Genomic DNA, 17,907 nt, shown 5'->3' with positions numbered 1-17,907 from the left:
AACATGTTCAATTAAATAATTAATCTAATGATAATGCAAACACTTGGACAGCTATTCTAAGGACTGAAACCATTGTCTGTATCTCACCTTCTCCTCTGTCTCCCTCTTTTGGACAACCCAACATCTGCACAGTGAATGTGTGAATTCCTGCACAAAACATATATATTTTATCAAAAGTTTTTTTTAAACGTATCTACTAAGCTTAATGTATTGAAATAACTTGATCATGTCGGGAGCATATTACCTCAAGAGGATTTTTCCCCAACCCATTATATTATTATATGGATGTGGCCGGTTTGTTATTAGGTGCCTATAGCTTTAAGACGTCGGCATCTGGGGTGTTATCATTACGCCAAACAGTTGCAAACATGCAATGAAAACTAGCGTTTCTATTGGACAGATCCGGCTAGGTCCCGCCCTGTTTGATGAACCTATCCAATAAAAACGCTAGTTACTGTTGCAAAATAAAACTTTTGCAACTATTTGGAATAATGATTACACCCCTGTAAAGTGACGTAAACACCCGGAAGTTACCGGTTGTTTTGCAATTATGTTTACAATGAAAATACATGCTAGTTGAGGTTGATATCTTCTATTGAATGATTTGATAATATATTAGCTAGGGTTGAGCGTGCTGCATGTTGACTGAAGAAAGGACATGACGGTTTGATTGGTCACGTACTCATTTTGAGGTAATATGTGTTTACATGGCAATAGACTAGTCATATTACTAATAACTAGCTAACGTAGCTAAGCAAGCCTCTGTATCACAGTTCAGCTATATAGCCCAGGCTTAACGACTGTAGCCCCTTAAATTAATGTCGAAATATACCTTGCAGGCCTTTGATACTAGCTAGTTGAACTTACTTGGAATTCTTCTTGATTTGCAGTGGGACATATTTTCAGAGGACATAGGTGGGCTATGTCTGTCCTCAGCTTTGACGCATCTGTGGAATTGTGAGCAAGCAGTTCTAAGGGGCAATGATTGGAAGCCAATTATCAATATCTGAAAGCAATTGAAGCCGTAATGTGGATAACTTCCAAACCGTAATAGCTATGTTTAGTCATTATTGTGAAAACTTGTGGACAATGTTTTATCTATAATTTTAGACTTTTTCAAATCTACTTTTTAAGTTAAGTGTTAGCGATATTATCATCATAGTTATGGCTGCATTGAGTGCCAGAAGCTTCCTCTTAAACCTAAGGTACACCGTCCATAGAGTTGGAAGTTCTGTAAGAGTCCGACTCATACCTAGCACCAGAACATGTCTTGTCAAAAGAGGCCAGATTTTAACCCAGATGCCAAAAGTCACCCTGCTGTGCTGGGGAGCAGTGAATGCCACATCCTGTATGGCAAGATGCCAAGAGGCCTCCCTGGCACCCCAGACTACAGACAGGAAGTCTGTAGCCAAAGTCCAGGTGCACAAGCTGGTGTTCTTCCTGCGCCTCAGCCTGCGCGCCCTGGTGTTACTCCTGAAGTTCGGCCCGCTCCTGTTGCTCTATCCTCTGACTGTCTTCTCCTCTTACTGGGCCTCTCGCTGGCTGGATGCCCTGCTGTGGGTCACTGAGACCTCTGGTCCGGCCTTCATTAAGCTGGGCCAGTGGGCCAGCACACGCAGGGACATCTTCTCCCAGGACTTCTGCGAATGTTTTTCCAGGCTGCACGTGCGTGTGCGTCCCCACTCCTGGGCCCACACCAAGCAGTGTCTGCGCCGGGCATTCGGGGAGGGCTGGAGGAGGCTGTTTGTGTTTGAGGGCAGGGAGCCTGTGGGGTCAGGATGCGTGGCTCAGGTGTACCGGGGATGGGCCAGGGTGGACAGCGTGGAGGACACAGCCTTCCAGGCCCTGGTGGAGGAGATGGAGAGAGAGGATATGCTGGAGGCCTGGGAGATCCTGGGACTAAAGGGTGTCCTGGGGACCCTTAGGGGGCTGTGGAAGGAGAAAGAGGATGAGGAGGACGACGGCCATCATGAAACCAGGGAGAGGAGCTACACAGAGGCCCCTAATGGGGACGGTACAGAGAAAGAGCATCTGATTCCTGTAGCTATTAAGGTGGGTATCAGTCAACATTTTTTTTTTTTTTTTTTTTTTTTTTTTACCTTTATTTAACTAGGCAAGTCAGTTAAGAACAAATTCTTATTTTCAATGACGGCCTAGGAACAGTGGGTTAACTGCCTGTTCAGGGGCAGAACGACAGATTTGTACCTTGTCAGCTCGGGGATTTGAACTTGCAACCTTCCGGTTACTAGTCCAACGCTCTAACCACTAGGCTACCCTGCCGCCCCAACATGAGGGAAAGCATTTTTTTGAGGAGGAGCCTCCAGAATAAGCTGGTCTGTGGCTTATTGACAACTATCTCCTGTTAGAGAGACGAGGCAACCTCCAAAGTGTTCCAAACAGAGGACTGTATTGACATAATGGGAATGTACATGGATAACTGACAGCACAAGTAGAGCAACAAGGCTATTAACAAGGGAAGGACTGAATGGAAATCTATGCAGTGCATTCGGAAGTATTCAGACCCCTTGACTTTTTCCACATTTCGTTACGTTACAGCCTTATTCTAAAATTGATTCCATTGCTTTTTTCACATTTATCAGTCTACACACAATACCCCAAAATGACAAAGCAAAAATAGGTTTTTAGAAATGTTTGCAAATGTATTAAAAATAAAAAACTGAAATCACATTTGCATACGTATTCAGACACTTTACTCAGTACTTTGTTGAAGCACCTTTGGCAGCGATTAAAGTCTAGAGTCTTGGGTACGACGCTACAAGCTTGGCACACCTGTATTTGGGGGGTTTCTCCCATTGTTCTCCTCAAGCGCTGTCAGGTTGGATGGGGAGCGTTGCTGCACAGCTATTTTCAGGTCTCTCCAGACATGTTCGATTGGGTTTAAGTCTGAGCTCTGGCTGAGCCACTCGAGGACATTCAGAGACTTGTCCCGAAGCCACTCCTGTGTTGTCTTGACTGTGTGCTTAGGGTCGTTGTCCTGTTGGAAGGTGAACCTTCGCCCCAGTCTGAGGTCCTGAGCGCTCTTAAGCAGGTTTTCATCAAGGATCTCTCTGTACTTTGCTCCGTTCATCTTTCCCTCGATACGAACAAGTCTCCCAGTCACTGCTGCTGAAAAATATCCACACAGCATGATGCTGCCACCACCATGCTTCACCGTAGGGATGGTGCCAGGTTACCTCCAGACATATTCAGGCCAAAGAGTTCAATCTTGGTTTCATCAGACGAGAGAATCTTGTTTCTCATGGTCTGAAAGTCCTTTAGTTGCCTTTTGGCAAACTCTAAGTGGGCTGTCATGTGCTTCCGTCTGGCCACTCTACCATAAAGGCCTGATTGGTGGAGTGTTTCAGAGAATGTTGTTCTTCTGGAAGGTTCTCCCATCTCCACAGAGGAACTCTGGAGCTCTGTCAGTGACCATCAGGTTCTTGGTCACCTCCGTGACCAAGGCCCTTCTGCCCCGATTGCTCAGTTTGGCTGGGCGGACACCTCTAGGAAGAGTCTTGGTGGTTCCAAACATCTTCCATTTAAGAATGATTGAGACCACTGTGTTCTTGGGGACCTATAATGCTGCAGAGATTTTTTTGCTACCCCCAGATCTGTGCCTCGACACAATCCTGTCTCGGAGCTCTACGGACAATTTCTTCGACCTCATGGCTTGGTTTTTGCTCCGACATGTGCTGTCAACTATAGACAAGTGTGTGCCTTTCCAAATCATGTCCAATCAATTGAATTGGTGGACTCCAATCAAGTTATAGAAACATCTCAATGATGATAAATGGAAACAGGATGCACCTGAGCTCCATTTTGAGTCTCATAGCAAAGGGTCTGAATACTTTTGTAAATAAGGTATTTATTTTACATTTTTATTATTATTATATTTTTTAAACCTCTTTTGCTCCCCAATTTCGTGGTATCCAATTATTAGTAGTTACTGTCTTGTCTCATCGCTACAACTCCCGTACGGGCTCGGGAGAGACGAAGGTCGAGAGCCATGCGTCCTCCGAAACACAACCCAACCAAGCCGCACTGCTTCTTAACACAGCTTGCATCCAACCCGGAAGCCAGCCGCACCAATGTGTCGGAGGAAACGCCGTACACCTAGCGACCTGGTAAGTGTGCACTGCGCCCGGCCCGCCACAGGAGTCGCTAATGCGCGATGAGACACGGATATCCCTACCGGCCAAACCCTCCCTTACCTGGACGACGCTAGGCCAATTGTGCGTCGCCCCATGGACCTCCTGGTCGCGGCCGGCTGCGACAGAGCCTGGGCTTGAACCCAGTCTCTGGTGGCACAGCTAGCATTACGATGCAGTGCCTTAGACCAATGCGCCACCCGGGAGGCGTAAATAAGGTATTTCTGTGTTCATTTTTTTTACATGTGCAAAAATTCTAAAAACCTGTTTTCGCTTTGTCATTATGGGGTATTGTGTGTAGATTGATGAGGAAAAAATAAATGTAATCCATTTTAGAATAAGGCTGTAATTTAACGATGTGGAAAAATTCAAGGGGCCTGCTTTCCGAATGCACTGTATGCTCTTTGCACATATTACAATACAGCTATACATAAAGGCAGCATACAACATTTGTGTTGAGGAGAGGCTGACTGCATCACTTCTTTTTTTTACTCCCTTATTCTCCCCAATTTTGTGATATTCATTTGCAATATAATTCCGATCTTGTCTCATCGCTGCAACTCCCCAACGGGCTCGGGAGAGGCGAAGGTCGAGTCATGTGTCCTCCGAAACATGATGCGCCAAACCGCGCTTCTTAACACCCGCCCGCTTAACCCGGAAGCCAGCTGCACCAATGTGTCGGTGGAAACACTGTTCAACTGACGACCGAAGTCAGCCTCCAGGCGCCCGGCCCACCACAAGGAGTTGCTAGAGCCAAGTAAAGTACCCCCGGCCAAATCCTCCCCTAATCCGGACGACGCTGGGCCAATTGTGCGCTGCCTTATGGGACTCCCGGTCACGGCCGGTTGTGACATAGCCTTGTCTGTAATGACGCCTCAAGATCACTTCCTTTTTTAAGAAACCTGTTGCAAATTCCAAATTGTTTGCATAGTCAACTTACACACAGCTCTGACACACACACTTACCCAACCAGACATGCCACCAGGGGTCTTTTCAGTCCCCAAATCCAGAACAAATTCAAGAAAGTGTACAGTATTATATAGAGCCATTATTGCATGAAACTCCCTTCCATCTCATATTGCTCAAATGAACAGCAAATCTGGTTTAACAAGACAGATAAAGCAACACCTCATGGCACACAACAACATGGCCCCTATTTGACCAAGATAGTTTGTGTGTATGTAATGATATGTAGGTTACTTGTGCCATTGCTTCTGTCGTTAGAAACAGAAAAGATTAGCATTCCTGAAACAATATTTTGTTGAAATATCATTGGATCCAATTGATTGCACCCAAATTGGCTATTTTAATTTATTGGATTCATATAATTGTAAATATAGTACCTAACATCCAATTTGGACAATATGCCACCCACAGACCCCCCCCCCCCCCCCCCCCCCCCCCCCCACCACACCCAACCCCCAGTATACAGTATCAGTTATCTATGTCTAACAAGTAGTATACAGTTGAAGTCGGAAGTTTACATACAGCTTAGCCAAATACATTTAAACTCAGTTTTTCACAATTCCTGACATTTAATCCTTGTAAAAATTCCCTTAGGTATGTTAGGATCACCACTTTATTTTAAGAATGTGAAATGTAGGAATAATAGTAGAGAATTATATATTTCAGCTTTTATTTATTTCATCACATTCCCAGTGGGTCAGAAGTTTACATACACTCAATTAGTATTCGGTTGCATTGCCTTTAAATTGTTTAACTTGGGTCAAACATTTCGGCTAGCCTTCCACAAGCTTCCCACAATAAGTTGGGTGAGTTTTGGCCCATTCCTCCTGACAGAGCTGGTGTAACTGAGTCAGGTTTGTAGGCCTCCTTGCTCGCACATGCTTTTTCAGTTCTGCCCACAAATTTTCTATAGGATTAATGTCAGGGCTTTGTGATGGCCACTCCAATACCTTGACTTTGTTGTCCTTAAGCCATTTTGCCACAACTTTGGAAGTATGCTTGGGGTCATTGTCCATTTGGAAGACCCATTTGCGACCAAGCTTTAACTTCCTGACTGATGTCTTGAGATGTTGCTTCAATGTATCCACATAATCTTCCTGCCTCATGATGCCATCTATTTTGTGAAGTGCACCAGTCCCTCCTGCAGCAAAGCACCCCCACAACATGATGCTGCCACCCCGTGTTTTACGGTTGGAATGTTGTTCTTCGGCTTGCAAGCCTCCCCCTTTTTCCTCCAAACATAACGATGGTCATTATGGCCAAACAATTATTTTTTTGTTTCATCAGACCAGAGGACATTTCTCCAAAAAATACAATCTTTGTCCCCATGTGCAGTTGCAAACCGTAGTTTGGCTTTTTTATGGCGGTTTTGGAGCAGTGGCTTCTTCCTTGCTGAGTGGCATTTCAGGTTATGTCGATATATGACTCGTTTTACTGTGGATATAGATAATTTTGTACCTGTTTCCTCCAGAATCTTCACAAGGTCCTTTTCTGTTGTTCTGGGATTGATTTGCACTTTACGCACCAAAGTACGTTTGTCTCTAGGAGACCGCACGCGTATCCTTCCTGAGCGGTATGACGGCTGCGTGGTCCCATGGTGTTTATACTTGAGTACTATTGTTTGTAAAAATTAACGTGGTACCTTCAGGCATTTGGAAATTGCTCCCAAGGATGAACCAGACTTGTGGAGGTCTCCATTTCTTTCTGAGGTCTTGGCTGATTTCTTTTGATTTTCCCATGATGTCAAGCAATTGCTTTCATGGAGGACTGACTTGAGGATGACCACACAATTTATTTTTGTCATCAGCAAAAGCTATTGGTTTTCTAACTAAAGTTGCAAATAAAATGTTATTTATTTAAAAACACAAGAGACCAGCAACATTGATAAAGCTATGGCAATAGCAGCGACTGTGGCATCTAGTGGGCAAAACCTGGTACTTTCACACTCATATATGGTGAATGCAATGGTTAATTGAACAGGGGGAAAAAACAGCACTAGATTCACAGGGAATACATTACATAGGATGAAAAAGCAATACTCCAAGCCGCAGCTCCATATTACTTGTCAGATATAGAGAACTGATACTATATGGCTTTTGACCATTTTATTGGATTCCTCAGGTCTTACTCAGGTAGGAAAAAATGTTGGTTCAAATCAGATTTTGGGTACTATATTTGAATATTATGTGAATCCAAATAATTTAAGAGATCATTTGGATGCAATCAATTAGCTTAATTTCTCAGAGATAAAATTACAACTAAACAAAATAATGTTTCAGGAATGCTAATCTTATCTGTTTCTAACTACAGAAACAATTTCAGCACAATCTCAGATTGGGGGGGGGGGGGTTCTGAATTGACATGGAATGCCAGTTTACTACCCATAGCCTAGGCTCTAGAGTGGAAGGGGAGCCTACTGCAGGAGTTTGAAAGTTACAGAGTTTGTGTCCCTGAGAGAGGGCTGTGACAATGAGATGGTGTGCTAAAAGTCACAGGCAGGGAATTCGTTAAATGTTATGAGGTGCCAATAACTGCATATCTGTACTCAAATTTACTTATTATATATGGGACATGATTTTGTTAGGAAACAACATGCAATAAATGCCCTCCTCTTTCTTCATCTCCTCCTCTTCTCTCTGTCCAGGTGCTTCATCCAGGGATCAGGAGACAGGTAGAGATTGACATGCTACTGATGAGGGCAGGCAGCTGGCTCATCAACTGTCTGCCTGGATTCAAATGGCTCAGCCTGCCTGAGATAGTGGAGGAGTTTGAGGTGCTCATGACCAAACAGGTAGACAACTCCAGTACACACACACTTTGAGTGCCAATTGAATAGCTGTAGGTTTTATCAATTTCAAGGGCAGTTTTTAGGGATTGAATATCCTGTTTTATTGCAGATTGACCTGCGGTTTGAAGCCAATAACATCGAAAGATTCCGGGAGAATTTCAAGGATGTTGATTTTGTCAAGTTCCCAACTCCTCTTCGACCATTTGTCACCAGGTCCATTTTAGTGGAAACCTTTGAGGTGAGTTGAGACGGCACCTTCACCACAATGCCAAATATGAATAGAAGAAAGTAATGACACAACTCCAGTAAAACATCTATGGGAGAGGTTGAATAATAGTGATGCGCAGTTCAAACGATTCGTTCTTTTTGAACGACTCTTTTTACTGAGTCAAGTGTCACGTTTTGGCCTGCTTGCCACAATGAGTCCTACAGCAGGATTAATACACGCTCCTCCGGGGTTCAGCGGCTGCAGATGACGTGCTCTGACCAACAACTGTCTATTAAATGTGCACGTAGAAAAATAGATCATGCTGCAGGCATCATAGAGAATGAAGACATGCTTACAACTGATTGTTGATCACATGGTGCTAGAATGAATGCAATTGATTGATTATGGATTGTTATGATGGACACAGTGTTGTAGAACCAAAACATACACCGTCTCTGCTCAACAAACTTGAACTCGAGAACTAATTGTTTGGGGGGGGCTGCTACAGTTCAAGCGATATTGTGCTTATCACTCTCACGGCAGTCAAGCAATTGCATTCCGTCATGAGTCATTCACAATCTAGTCAAGTTGCGGGCGCAAATAAATCATTTTATTTGTATGTCTAGCAGGCACAAATTCCAGTTGTTTAAAGCACACTTTTACAAGTCTCAGTCACAAATGTCAGCTCCAATAAGCCCCCTATAGTGAACAAGTTTTCTGTGTAAGTTTTCAGTTCATCGTTTGCCAGTAGTGGGTACTGCTTGCTCTGGGCATTACTGAATCAAATGAATGATATTAGTCGAAAGAGACAACTTAACCATCGCTATTGAATAAGTAACCTGTTTACTGTTTCAGGAGAGTGAGCCCATCTCCAACTACCTGAGACCTGAGGTCCCTCTAAAGGTGAAACAGAGAATTGCCAGGATGGGAGTGGAGACACTTCTCAAGATGGTGAGAGGGCCTAAGCATGTCCCTCATTGTGACATTTGCAACTGGAAATACATATTTGAAATCCTTTATATACCTTCTTCTTTCTTAACATTGAATCAAGCTTACCAGCTCCGTATCCTCCTATCTGTGTTTGTATAGGTGTTTGTGGATAACTTTGTGCATGCGGACCTGCACCCGGGTAACATCCTGGTCCAACGTAGTGGGGGTGGAGGGGACAACGACCCCCAGGAAAGGGTCACCCTGACGGACCTGTGCGACACAGTGGTGGTGAGCATGAGGCCGGTCCCGGCCCCTCTGCAGCTGGTGCTGCTGGACGCTGGCATTGTGGCACAGCTCAACGACAGAGACCGTAGGAACTTCAGAGCCGTGTTCACCGCCGTGGTGCTACGACAGGTGAGAGACGCACCACACACAAACATGAATTTAGAACTTCCCCTAGAAGCTCCAGAGTAGGCCAAAGAGGGTTTATGAGGCTTCTCACTTGCCTTGAGTATTGTGATGGGGTATCCAATGATGTCATGAGCTTCTAACATCCATAGCTGTTATGTTTAGGGGGAACAGGTGGCAGAGCTGATCCTGAACCATGCCAGGACCAACGAGTGCCAGGACGTGCCACGGTTCAAGAAGGAGATGGCAGAGCTGGTGGACCATGCCCTCAGCAACACTCTCTCACTGGGGAAGGTCCAAGTAACTGATTTACTATCCAGAGTCTTTGGATTGCTCATCACCCACAAGGTAAATAAAACCAGTCCTGGAGTGACAGTCTAGTTTCAAAACCACCAACCTTTTCTGTAATATCAATAGTCATGGCTAGACATCTCACATTGACTTAATTTACTGAATGTACAGTATATGAGTCTGTTACCAAGACTGCTGTTGACCTTGTGGTTTGTTTGCCCCTCAATCAGGTGAAGTTGGAGAGTAACTTTGCGTCCATTGTGTTTGCCATCATGGTGCTGGAGGGGCTGGGGAGGTCTCTGGACCCTAACCTGGACATACTGGAGCTGGCCAAGCCTCTGCTGCTCAAGAACGCTGCCTCCCTCCTCTGACTCCCCTTACCCACATACCACTACATCTGAGCAACACAGAAATAGGCAGTGTTTGAGAGCATCACCGACTGAGCAGACTGACATATCTACAAATCATATGTATGATGCAAGGTGATTTGTTGGTCAGTCAGCAGAATTGATGCTCTCAAACACAGCCATGGATATCTCATATTTAGGGCCCAGAGTATTTCCTGGTCACATGGTCTGTAAAAAATCCTGGCCCTTCGCATGCTACATTAGTGACTGACTGAATATACCTTGTAGTGTGTACTTTTTACCTGTGAAATGTGAATCATTGCTTGATTTAAGGTATCCAAACATTTTAATAACTACCCTGGTAAACTGTTCCTTACCTTATATGCTGGTCAGATTAATTGTAAGTCATCATTTATACTTAAATGCCCATGTGATTTCCGTGTAAAAAATAATAATAATTTTGTGCGCACTACAGACTATTTTTTCATTGAATAAAATAGAAGTGAGTTAACATATCTGAATTAGTGACAATCCTTAATATATAATTTTATACCATTCTAGCAATCTCAGGGTATTGTTAGGACAAGGTAATGCGTTTATGTCTGATTGCTTCCGTTAAGTGTGTATTAGAATATAGTAAGGTGTGTCAAGTCAACTGACCACCATTCTGTATGATAACACTACATTTTTTAAGTCTTTTTACACTCGCTAGTGAAATATTTTATATGGATACACTGGTTAGATCATTAAATAATGCATCAAAAACTTTGCTTTTCTCTCTTTTCCTTGTGTCTGAGGATAACTACTTTTTAAATGAGTTAGGATATTACTAGTATTTAGTGAGAACTGCTCTAAACTATCAAAGACCACAAGCCAGAGGTCTCCATTAATTTACAATTTTATTAAATCTGTCAATGAAAAACACAGACAAGAGACGCAATTCTGTCAGGAAGAACAGTCAGCATGGCTGAGCGAGAGATCAGGAGCTTTTGGTGACCAAAAAAAACCAACCTTTTTATTTTATTTTCTTCACTGTCACAAGTCCAAACAGAGCAGCGTTGTCCATATAGTAGGGGAGGAAGAGGTAACAACTGAGTAGAAAATAACTAATCAGAATAATAGTGACAGTAATAATAATTACAAAATAAATTAAAAACATCTCTAAACAAACCAACACAATCACCTCAATAGGACGAGATTCAGTCACTGTCACAGAGAAATTTGCTTTTTTTACATTAAATTAAATAGTTAAAAAAATATCTCACCCTTTACATACTTATTTTTATTTTATTGCGAAAAATAGGCAACTGGACTCTTAATTGTGATGAGCGTGAGAGAGCAGTGGAGTGGAACGTATGGAGCATTGGCACAGAGATGCTGCAGTGCATCAATGCAGTACCCTCATCAACCACAAAGTGGTGCAGTTTCACATACCACTTAGTGGCCTCCAGAGTGGTTCAGCCTCTCGCCACTGTCTGCTCTGGGCCAGTGTCCGTGACAGCCTCTTTTAGGAATGATGCGTGCATTGTTTCAAATCTGTCAGTCGGTCGTCTCTCCGGAGCTGGATCTTAGAGTTATGTACAAAGGTGGCTCAGTTGGTAGAGCATGGTGCTTGCAACGCCAGGGTTGTGGGTTTGATTCCCACAGGGGACCAGTACGAAAAAGTAAAATGTATGCACTCACTACTGTAAGTCGCTCTGGATAAGAGCGTCTGCTAAATGACTAAAAGGTCAAATGTGAAGGTAAATCCCTGAACGACATCCTACAAAGACAAGTGCAACCTCCATTTGACGAACCCCTTCTGGAGAAGCTCAGGATCAAAGATGGAGAGTTTCGTCTGTAGGTAATAAGGGGAATAATCAGATCTGGTAAAGCTGCCACGCCACAGGGACTCAACGATTGTTCTTGTTTTTGGGATAAAGAGGAAGAGAGGAATGGTGTGACTGGATCAGGAATGTCAACGGTTAAAGGGAGGAAGGATTTGAAAAAGTGAACAGGAGGAACTTTGCTATCCTCACACGAGGCACCAAAAAGGTTAGCGCAAGTGGCTTCAAAATAAAATACAGGAGAAGAAAACAAAAACATTGATAAAAAACAAATGAACCAATGAAACGCACAACTAAGTAACACCTGTCCATCATCATCATCCCGTCCTGTCAATCAATCAGCCTTCATGCATTTCCCTCTTTTTCACGACAGAGAAACTCTTTACAGAAGAAGCAGTCCGGTTCATCGATCATCAGTCTTTTAGGATCTTTGTTTGTTCCGTGCCCTGTTTGTCTGTCTGTGTGGCAGCGGTTCAGTTCTGGAGACCCCTGGTGGGCTGGCTGCCCTCCGTGTCTCTGCAGTGGCCGGGACTGGCATGCAGCTCAGTGTTGGTGGCTGCGTGGGGAGGGGACTGAAGCTTTGGGGGGGGGCTGTAAACAGTTCAGTGACACTGTTTCAGTCCTGGGCATGGAGGGGGGAGCAGGGGCCTGAGGTACCCCTACAGAGAGAGGGAGTGGGGCAGGGGCTGGAGAGAGAGGAGAGGAAGAGTAGGGTAAAAGGGCAACTCCTAATCTGGAAGTGTTGTTGCTTCTCCTTTGTAGGAGAGGGACGTTCACACACACCTACAGACGGCAGTGTAGACACACATTAATAACAAACACTCACATATATACACAAACACACATAAACACACTTCTGCCTCAGCAGGTTTGGGCTGTGCTGCTGTAAGGTCAGGCAGATGGAGCAATCACACAGTCAGCATTCTGACAGAGGTCCTTATTGACTTCTAATGGGAAACCCATTATGCTCCGGATAAGACAGGAGAAGACTGGACAGGAGAAAACTGGCTGGGATATTGCAGAGAACCCATTCGTGGCTTAGTCTCTGTTTAGACTGAATTGGTCTTTCTAAGTAGGAGACATAGTCCTAACCATGGCTGCTCATGTTGTGTAGGGATCTCTGTCCTGCCTGTTTAGAACTGTGGGAGTTTGACTCCATCCAACTCCCTTCCTGGGGCCCTATATTCTTCCTGTGAGGGGTTGTATGGGACCTATGGGGAGGACAGCAGAGGGAGCAGACCAAAGACCTCGGTCTGGTCTTTGACAGCTTTGTGGTTTCTGCTGAGGCTCTGTGGGCGTCTGTTGCATGTGTGTATGTCTATGTGTATGTGTGTGGCGGGCTCAGGACAAGGCAGGGAGGGACCGAGAAAAGGGAACCCCCTGTACCCCCCCACACCCTCTCACTCCCTCTCTCCAGCCTCGAGGGCCTGGCTTTGAGCAGGTTGTGGAGGCTGCCACTAGAGGGGGGGTTGGTGTCGCTACGAGTTGAGCCAGGGGTGGCTGAGGCAGTCCCCAGCTGACGCCCTCTTCTCTGGGACCATCTCCAGCATGGGCAGCAGGAAGTGGGTGAAGTGGCCGGCGTCCTCTGGTGCCCAGCCGTACTTCTCCACCAACACATCAAACAGAGACCAGGGCTTCAGCTTGGTGATGTGCCTCAGTTCACCTACAGTGGGAAGTAGAGAGAGGGATGGGGGAGGGAGTGAGAGAAAGAAATGAAGAGTAATAAGTTACAGTGCGATGCTATGTAAAGACTTACAATGAGAAAGAGTGTGAGAGCGCAATACAAAGAGAGAGAATTTAAAAAAGAGAGAGAAAGAAGAGAGTAGAACTCGGGCCGCATCTCAATACTCCGTAGTGGCATCCTTTCTATGTGTCTTTGCTTTCATCAACACTGAATGGGTGGAAGCAAGGCATACTGCTTTCACTGACATTACTATTTATAATTATTTACAGTGTAGATGAAGGAAAGGAAACAAGCTTCTGACTATTGAGAGACAGCCCAAGAAAGGCAAATCAAGAGCCTGGAGCAGTGTCTGACTGGGAGTCAGTCAGAACACATGAACACCATAGAGAGATAAAAGGAGTGAATTAAGACATCATTTACAACCGACAAGACATTCGAGGGAGAGGGAGAGAGCATCAATCAGAATATTAGAGCCCCATGATTAGAACATGAGAGAAGCAGGGTAGAGCAGGGTAGCATGCTGTTTCTACCAGCCAGGTCTCCCGTGATACAAGTCAGTATTCAACGTCCATCCATGTCTGAGGACATCGGGAGATGTGGAAGCCAGCCACTAGGGGCAACAGTGAGCACTGTTACCTTCAAGTAGGGTTCAGTTTTGCTACGGCGTTGTGGACGAGGATGGGCGTAAGCATCTGCCTTTGGTGCCAAAGGTTGCATGTTCGAATCCATCCAGTTGTTTTTTTATTTTTGTTTTAAGCCTATCCCAAACCTTAACGCTTACCTTAACCATTCGGAGTTAATACCTAACCTTAAAAATTCAGAGTTAATGCCTAAACTTAACCTTAAACACTTTGAAATTTGACATCTGGAACAACTTCAAATTTTTGACATTTGAGAAACATGGATGAACGTCTAATTTTGACGTGAGACTGTGAGAGCTAGTTGGTTTCTACAGACACACCACTTACCAGGAGCAGAGACCGGCAGAGAGAGACACAGCGGTAACACACATAGACTGGCAGACAGGCCGTAGACTCAGGGAGGATAGTACTCAGAACTCAGTCAAGTTGCTGGGAACATGACTATTGTATTACTGGTGTAACTAGCTAGATAACTAAATCTAAATCTTGAAAACTCACAGTTCTATCTAGAACCTAAAAGGGTTCTTCGACTGTCCCCATAGGAGAATCCTTTTTGGTTCCAAGTAGAACCCTTTTGGGTTCCATGTAGAACCCTTTCCACACAGGGGTCTACATGGAACCCAAAGGGGTTCTCCTTGGAAACAAAAAGCGTTCTATGGAGACAGCCAAAGAACTCTTTTGGAACCCTTTTTTCTAAGTGTAACGTTAGAAACACAATTTCTAAGGGCTTGTTTCTAGGTGGACACACACCACAAATACTACTGTACACTACTGCAGACTCAGTGGAGGCTGCTGAGAAGAGAACGGTTCATAATAACATCCAGAACGGAGCAAATGGAAAGGGATCAAATACCTGGAAATAATGTGTTTGATGTATTTGATACCATTCCACTGATTCTGCTCAGATCGTTACCACGAGCCCGTCCTCCCCAATTAAGGCGCCACCAACCACCTGTGTGCAGACTACAAGCTTTGTTACAAGTGTAACAATGGTGTAAAACGTGTATGTACATGTACTAATATTTAGAGATATACTGTTCCTGTCATTGCCTCATTGGGGTAGTGACTCATCGTGACGTTACCTTTCTTGGAGAAAAACTCCCGGCTGTACTTCCCGGCGGTGACCACTTTGCGTGGAACCTTCCCCAATAGCTCCATGATCAGAGCGATGTGATCTGAACCCCGGCCACCACAGGCCACACCACCAAAGAACAGGCATGGCACAGCATTACATCACAAACATACACACACGCTGAAGGGATGGACGGACACTGCTGCCTGGAGACACCACACTGACTGACAGACAGACTGACTGATGGGACAGTAAGTCTCTCAAGAAGTTAGTGGAGAGGACTATGCCTAAACTGGTTTGATAGTGTGTGTGAATTACATACAGTACTATTCCCTCTTTATGTCCTTTCTATCTTTAACAACTGTTCACAACAATGGTGTATTGGAATGCCAGGCAATTTGCTGAAAAAACCCTTATTGCTTTTGGACTTCTTATATCATTCCCATACCACTCTACTTGTATTCCTGTATGTCCATCTGACTGTCTGAGTCAGTGTGTGGGCTCAGGCGTCTGTGTGTCTCCGTCCCACCAGCACTTTCACCCAGTGCTACCTCTTCGGTTGAAGAACTCCCGGGAATATTTTCCGGAGAGTGCAAAGTGCCGTGGAATAATGCCCAGCAGCTCAATGATGTGGGCTATATGGTCTACAGAGGAGAGAGGGAGAAAGGAGGAAGAGGAGGAGAAGGAAGACGAGAGAGGAAGAAAGAGGGAAGAGGAACAGGGAAAGGAGGAAAAGGAGAGAGGGAACAGGGAGGAATAAGAAAAGTAGGAGTAGAGGGAGAAAATATAGGAAGGGAAGGTAAGAGGAAAAGGAAAGAGGGAATTGAAAAAGAGACAGAGAGCTCAGTGTTAGTGACCCCACACCAGAGGTGGTGAGATGGAGTAGAGAGTGCAGTGGGTTTGGAGCAGAGAAACATGCATCTATTATCTTTCAATCTGAGAGACTCATCACCAAATAATGGTCTGATTCTAACTGAATACAATTCAGTGGCTCTCATTGTCATCAATGAAGATATCATGGCAGTATCTGTTTATACATATTTACTACTTGCCATTTATATTGATAGTATGTTGAAATATGTAAGGGGTCAAAATGTGGGTGGCTGGACATCAGATCAACAGGAGGGTTGATGTGACACGGTGCAGGAGGTCAACTGGACTAGACTCAGGGATGGACAGGATGGTGGAGCTATGGGGCGGGTGGGGATTCAGACATGAGCCAGAATAGATGGGGTTTAGGGAGCGAGAAGGTGTGGATGTGAAGGTTTTAACAATGGCGCCGGAGGAAATGGCTGCAAATTTTATGAACTCCTAACCAATTGTGCTATTGTGTGTGTGTTTTCACGTTATTTGTAACTTATTTTGTACATAATGTTTCTGCCACCGTCTCTTATGACCGAAAAGAGCTTCTGGATATCAGGACAGCGATTATCCACCTCGTACTGGACAAAGATTTCTTCTTTAACGAGTTGGACACGAAGGATTTACTCCAGACACCCGACAAGGCCCAAATCCCCGTCATTCGCATGAAGAAGAGACAGAGATATCGAGGACGTAGGCCGGGGTGCCTTGTAAGGTTCCGACGGCGAATGGGTAATCTGCCTCTACCATCAGTCCTATTAGCCAACATACAATCACTGGATTACACAAATATCCTACCAACGGGACATTAAAAACTGTAATATCTTATGTTTCACCGAGTCGTGGCTGAACGACGACATGGATAACAGAGCTGGCGGGGTTTTTGCGGCATCGGCAAGATAAAACAGCTGCCTCCGCTAAGACAAGGCGTGGTGGTCTGTGTATATTTGTAAACAACAGCTGGTGCACGAAATCTAATATTAACGAAGTCTCAAGGTTCTGCTCGCCTGAGGTAGAGTATCTCATGATAAGTTGTAGACCACACTATTTACCAAGAGAGTTTTCGTCTATATTTTTCATAGCTGTATATTTACCACCAAAAACCGATGCTGGCACTAAGACCACACTCAATGAGCTGTATAAGGCCATAAGAAAATAGGAAAACGCTCGTTCAGAGGCGGTGCTCCTAGTGGCCGGGACTTTAATGCAGGGAAACTTAAATCCGTTTTACCTCATTTCTACCAGCATGTTAAATGTGCAACCAGAGTGGGGGAAAAAAAACTCTAGACAACCTTTAATCGACACACAGATGCAAACAAAGCTCTCCCTCACGCTCCATTTGGCAAATTTGACCATAATTATATCCTCCCGATTCCTGCTTACAAGCAAAAACTAAAGCAGGAAGAACCAGTGACTTGCTCAAAACAGAAGTGGTCAGATGACGCAGATGCTAAGCTACAGGACTGTTTTGCTAGCACAGACAGGAATATGTTCCGGGATTCTTCAGATGGCATTGAGGAGTACACCACATCATTTACTGGCTTCATCAATAAGTGCACTGATGACGTCGTCCCCACAGTGACTGTACGTACATACCCCAACCAGAAGACATGGATTACAGTTAACATCTGCACTGAGCTAAAGGTTAGAGCTGCCGCTTTTAAGGAGCAGGACTTTAAGCCGGAAGCTTATAAGAAATCCCGCTATGGCCTCCGACAAACCATCAAACAGGCAACG

The 17,907-nt window shown here is 44.6% G+C and overlaps 2 protein-coding genes across 4 annotated transcripts in view; one reads left to right on the top strand and one right to left on the bottom strand.

Annotated features, from left to right (window-relative positions):
* The first annotated feature begins 510 nt into the window (after window positions 1-510).
* Window positions 511-10,851, top strand: adck2 (aarF domain containing kinase 2). The gene is made up of 8 exons (XM_055922618.1): window positions 511-692; window positions 891-2,052; window positions 7,759-7,905; window positions 8,012-8,140; window positions 8,966-9,061; window positions 9,200-9,454; window positions 9,614-9,796; window positions 9,970-10,851. The coding sequence occupies exons 2-8, from the start codon at window positions 1,165-1,167 to the stop codon at window positions 10,108-10,110; spliced, it is 1,839 nt and encodes a 612-aa protein (XP_055778593.1). The 5' UTR covers window positions 511-692; window positions 891-1,164; the 3' UTR covers window positions 10,111-10,851.
* A 115-nt stretch (window positions 10,852-10,966) lies between these two features.
* LOC129855202 (SRSF protein kinase 2-like) overlaps window positions 10,967-17,907 on the bottom strand; it is a 97,479-nt gene continuing 90,538 nt past the window's right edge. For 2 of the 3 annotated variants that reach the window (XM_055922615.1, XM_055922617.1), the window contains 2 exons: window positions 15,861-15,953; window positions 10,967-13,575 (listed from right to left, as the gene is read on the bottom strand). In XM_055922615.1, the coding sequence (XP_055778590.1) occupies window positions 13,391-13,575; window positions 15,861-15,953 (278 nt within the window). In that variant the 3' untranslated portion in view covers window positions 10,967-13,390. Of the gene's footprint in view, window positions 13,576-15,319; window positions 15,413-15,860; window positions 15,954-17,907 lie in introns of all 3 variants that reach the window. The other variant, XM_055922616.1, reaches the window with a different exon arrangement.

The sequence above is a fragment of the Salvelinus fontinalis genome, chromosome 5, assembly GCF_029448725.1.
Source record: "Salvelinus fontinalis isolate EN_2023a chromosome 5, ASM2944872v1, whole genome shotgun sequence".
Taxonomy (NCBI): Eukaryota; Metazoa; Chordata; class Actinopteri; order Salmoniformes; family Salmonidae; genus Salvelinus; species Salvelinus fontinalis.
The sequence above is the reverse complement of the archived record's forward strand: the minus strand, read 5'-3'. Positions and strand labels throughout refer to the sequence as shown.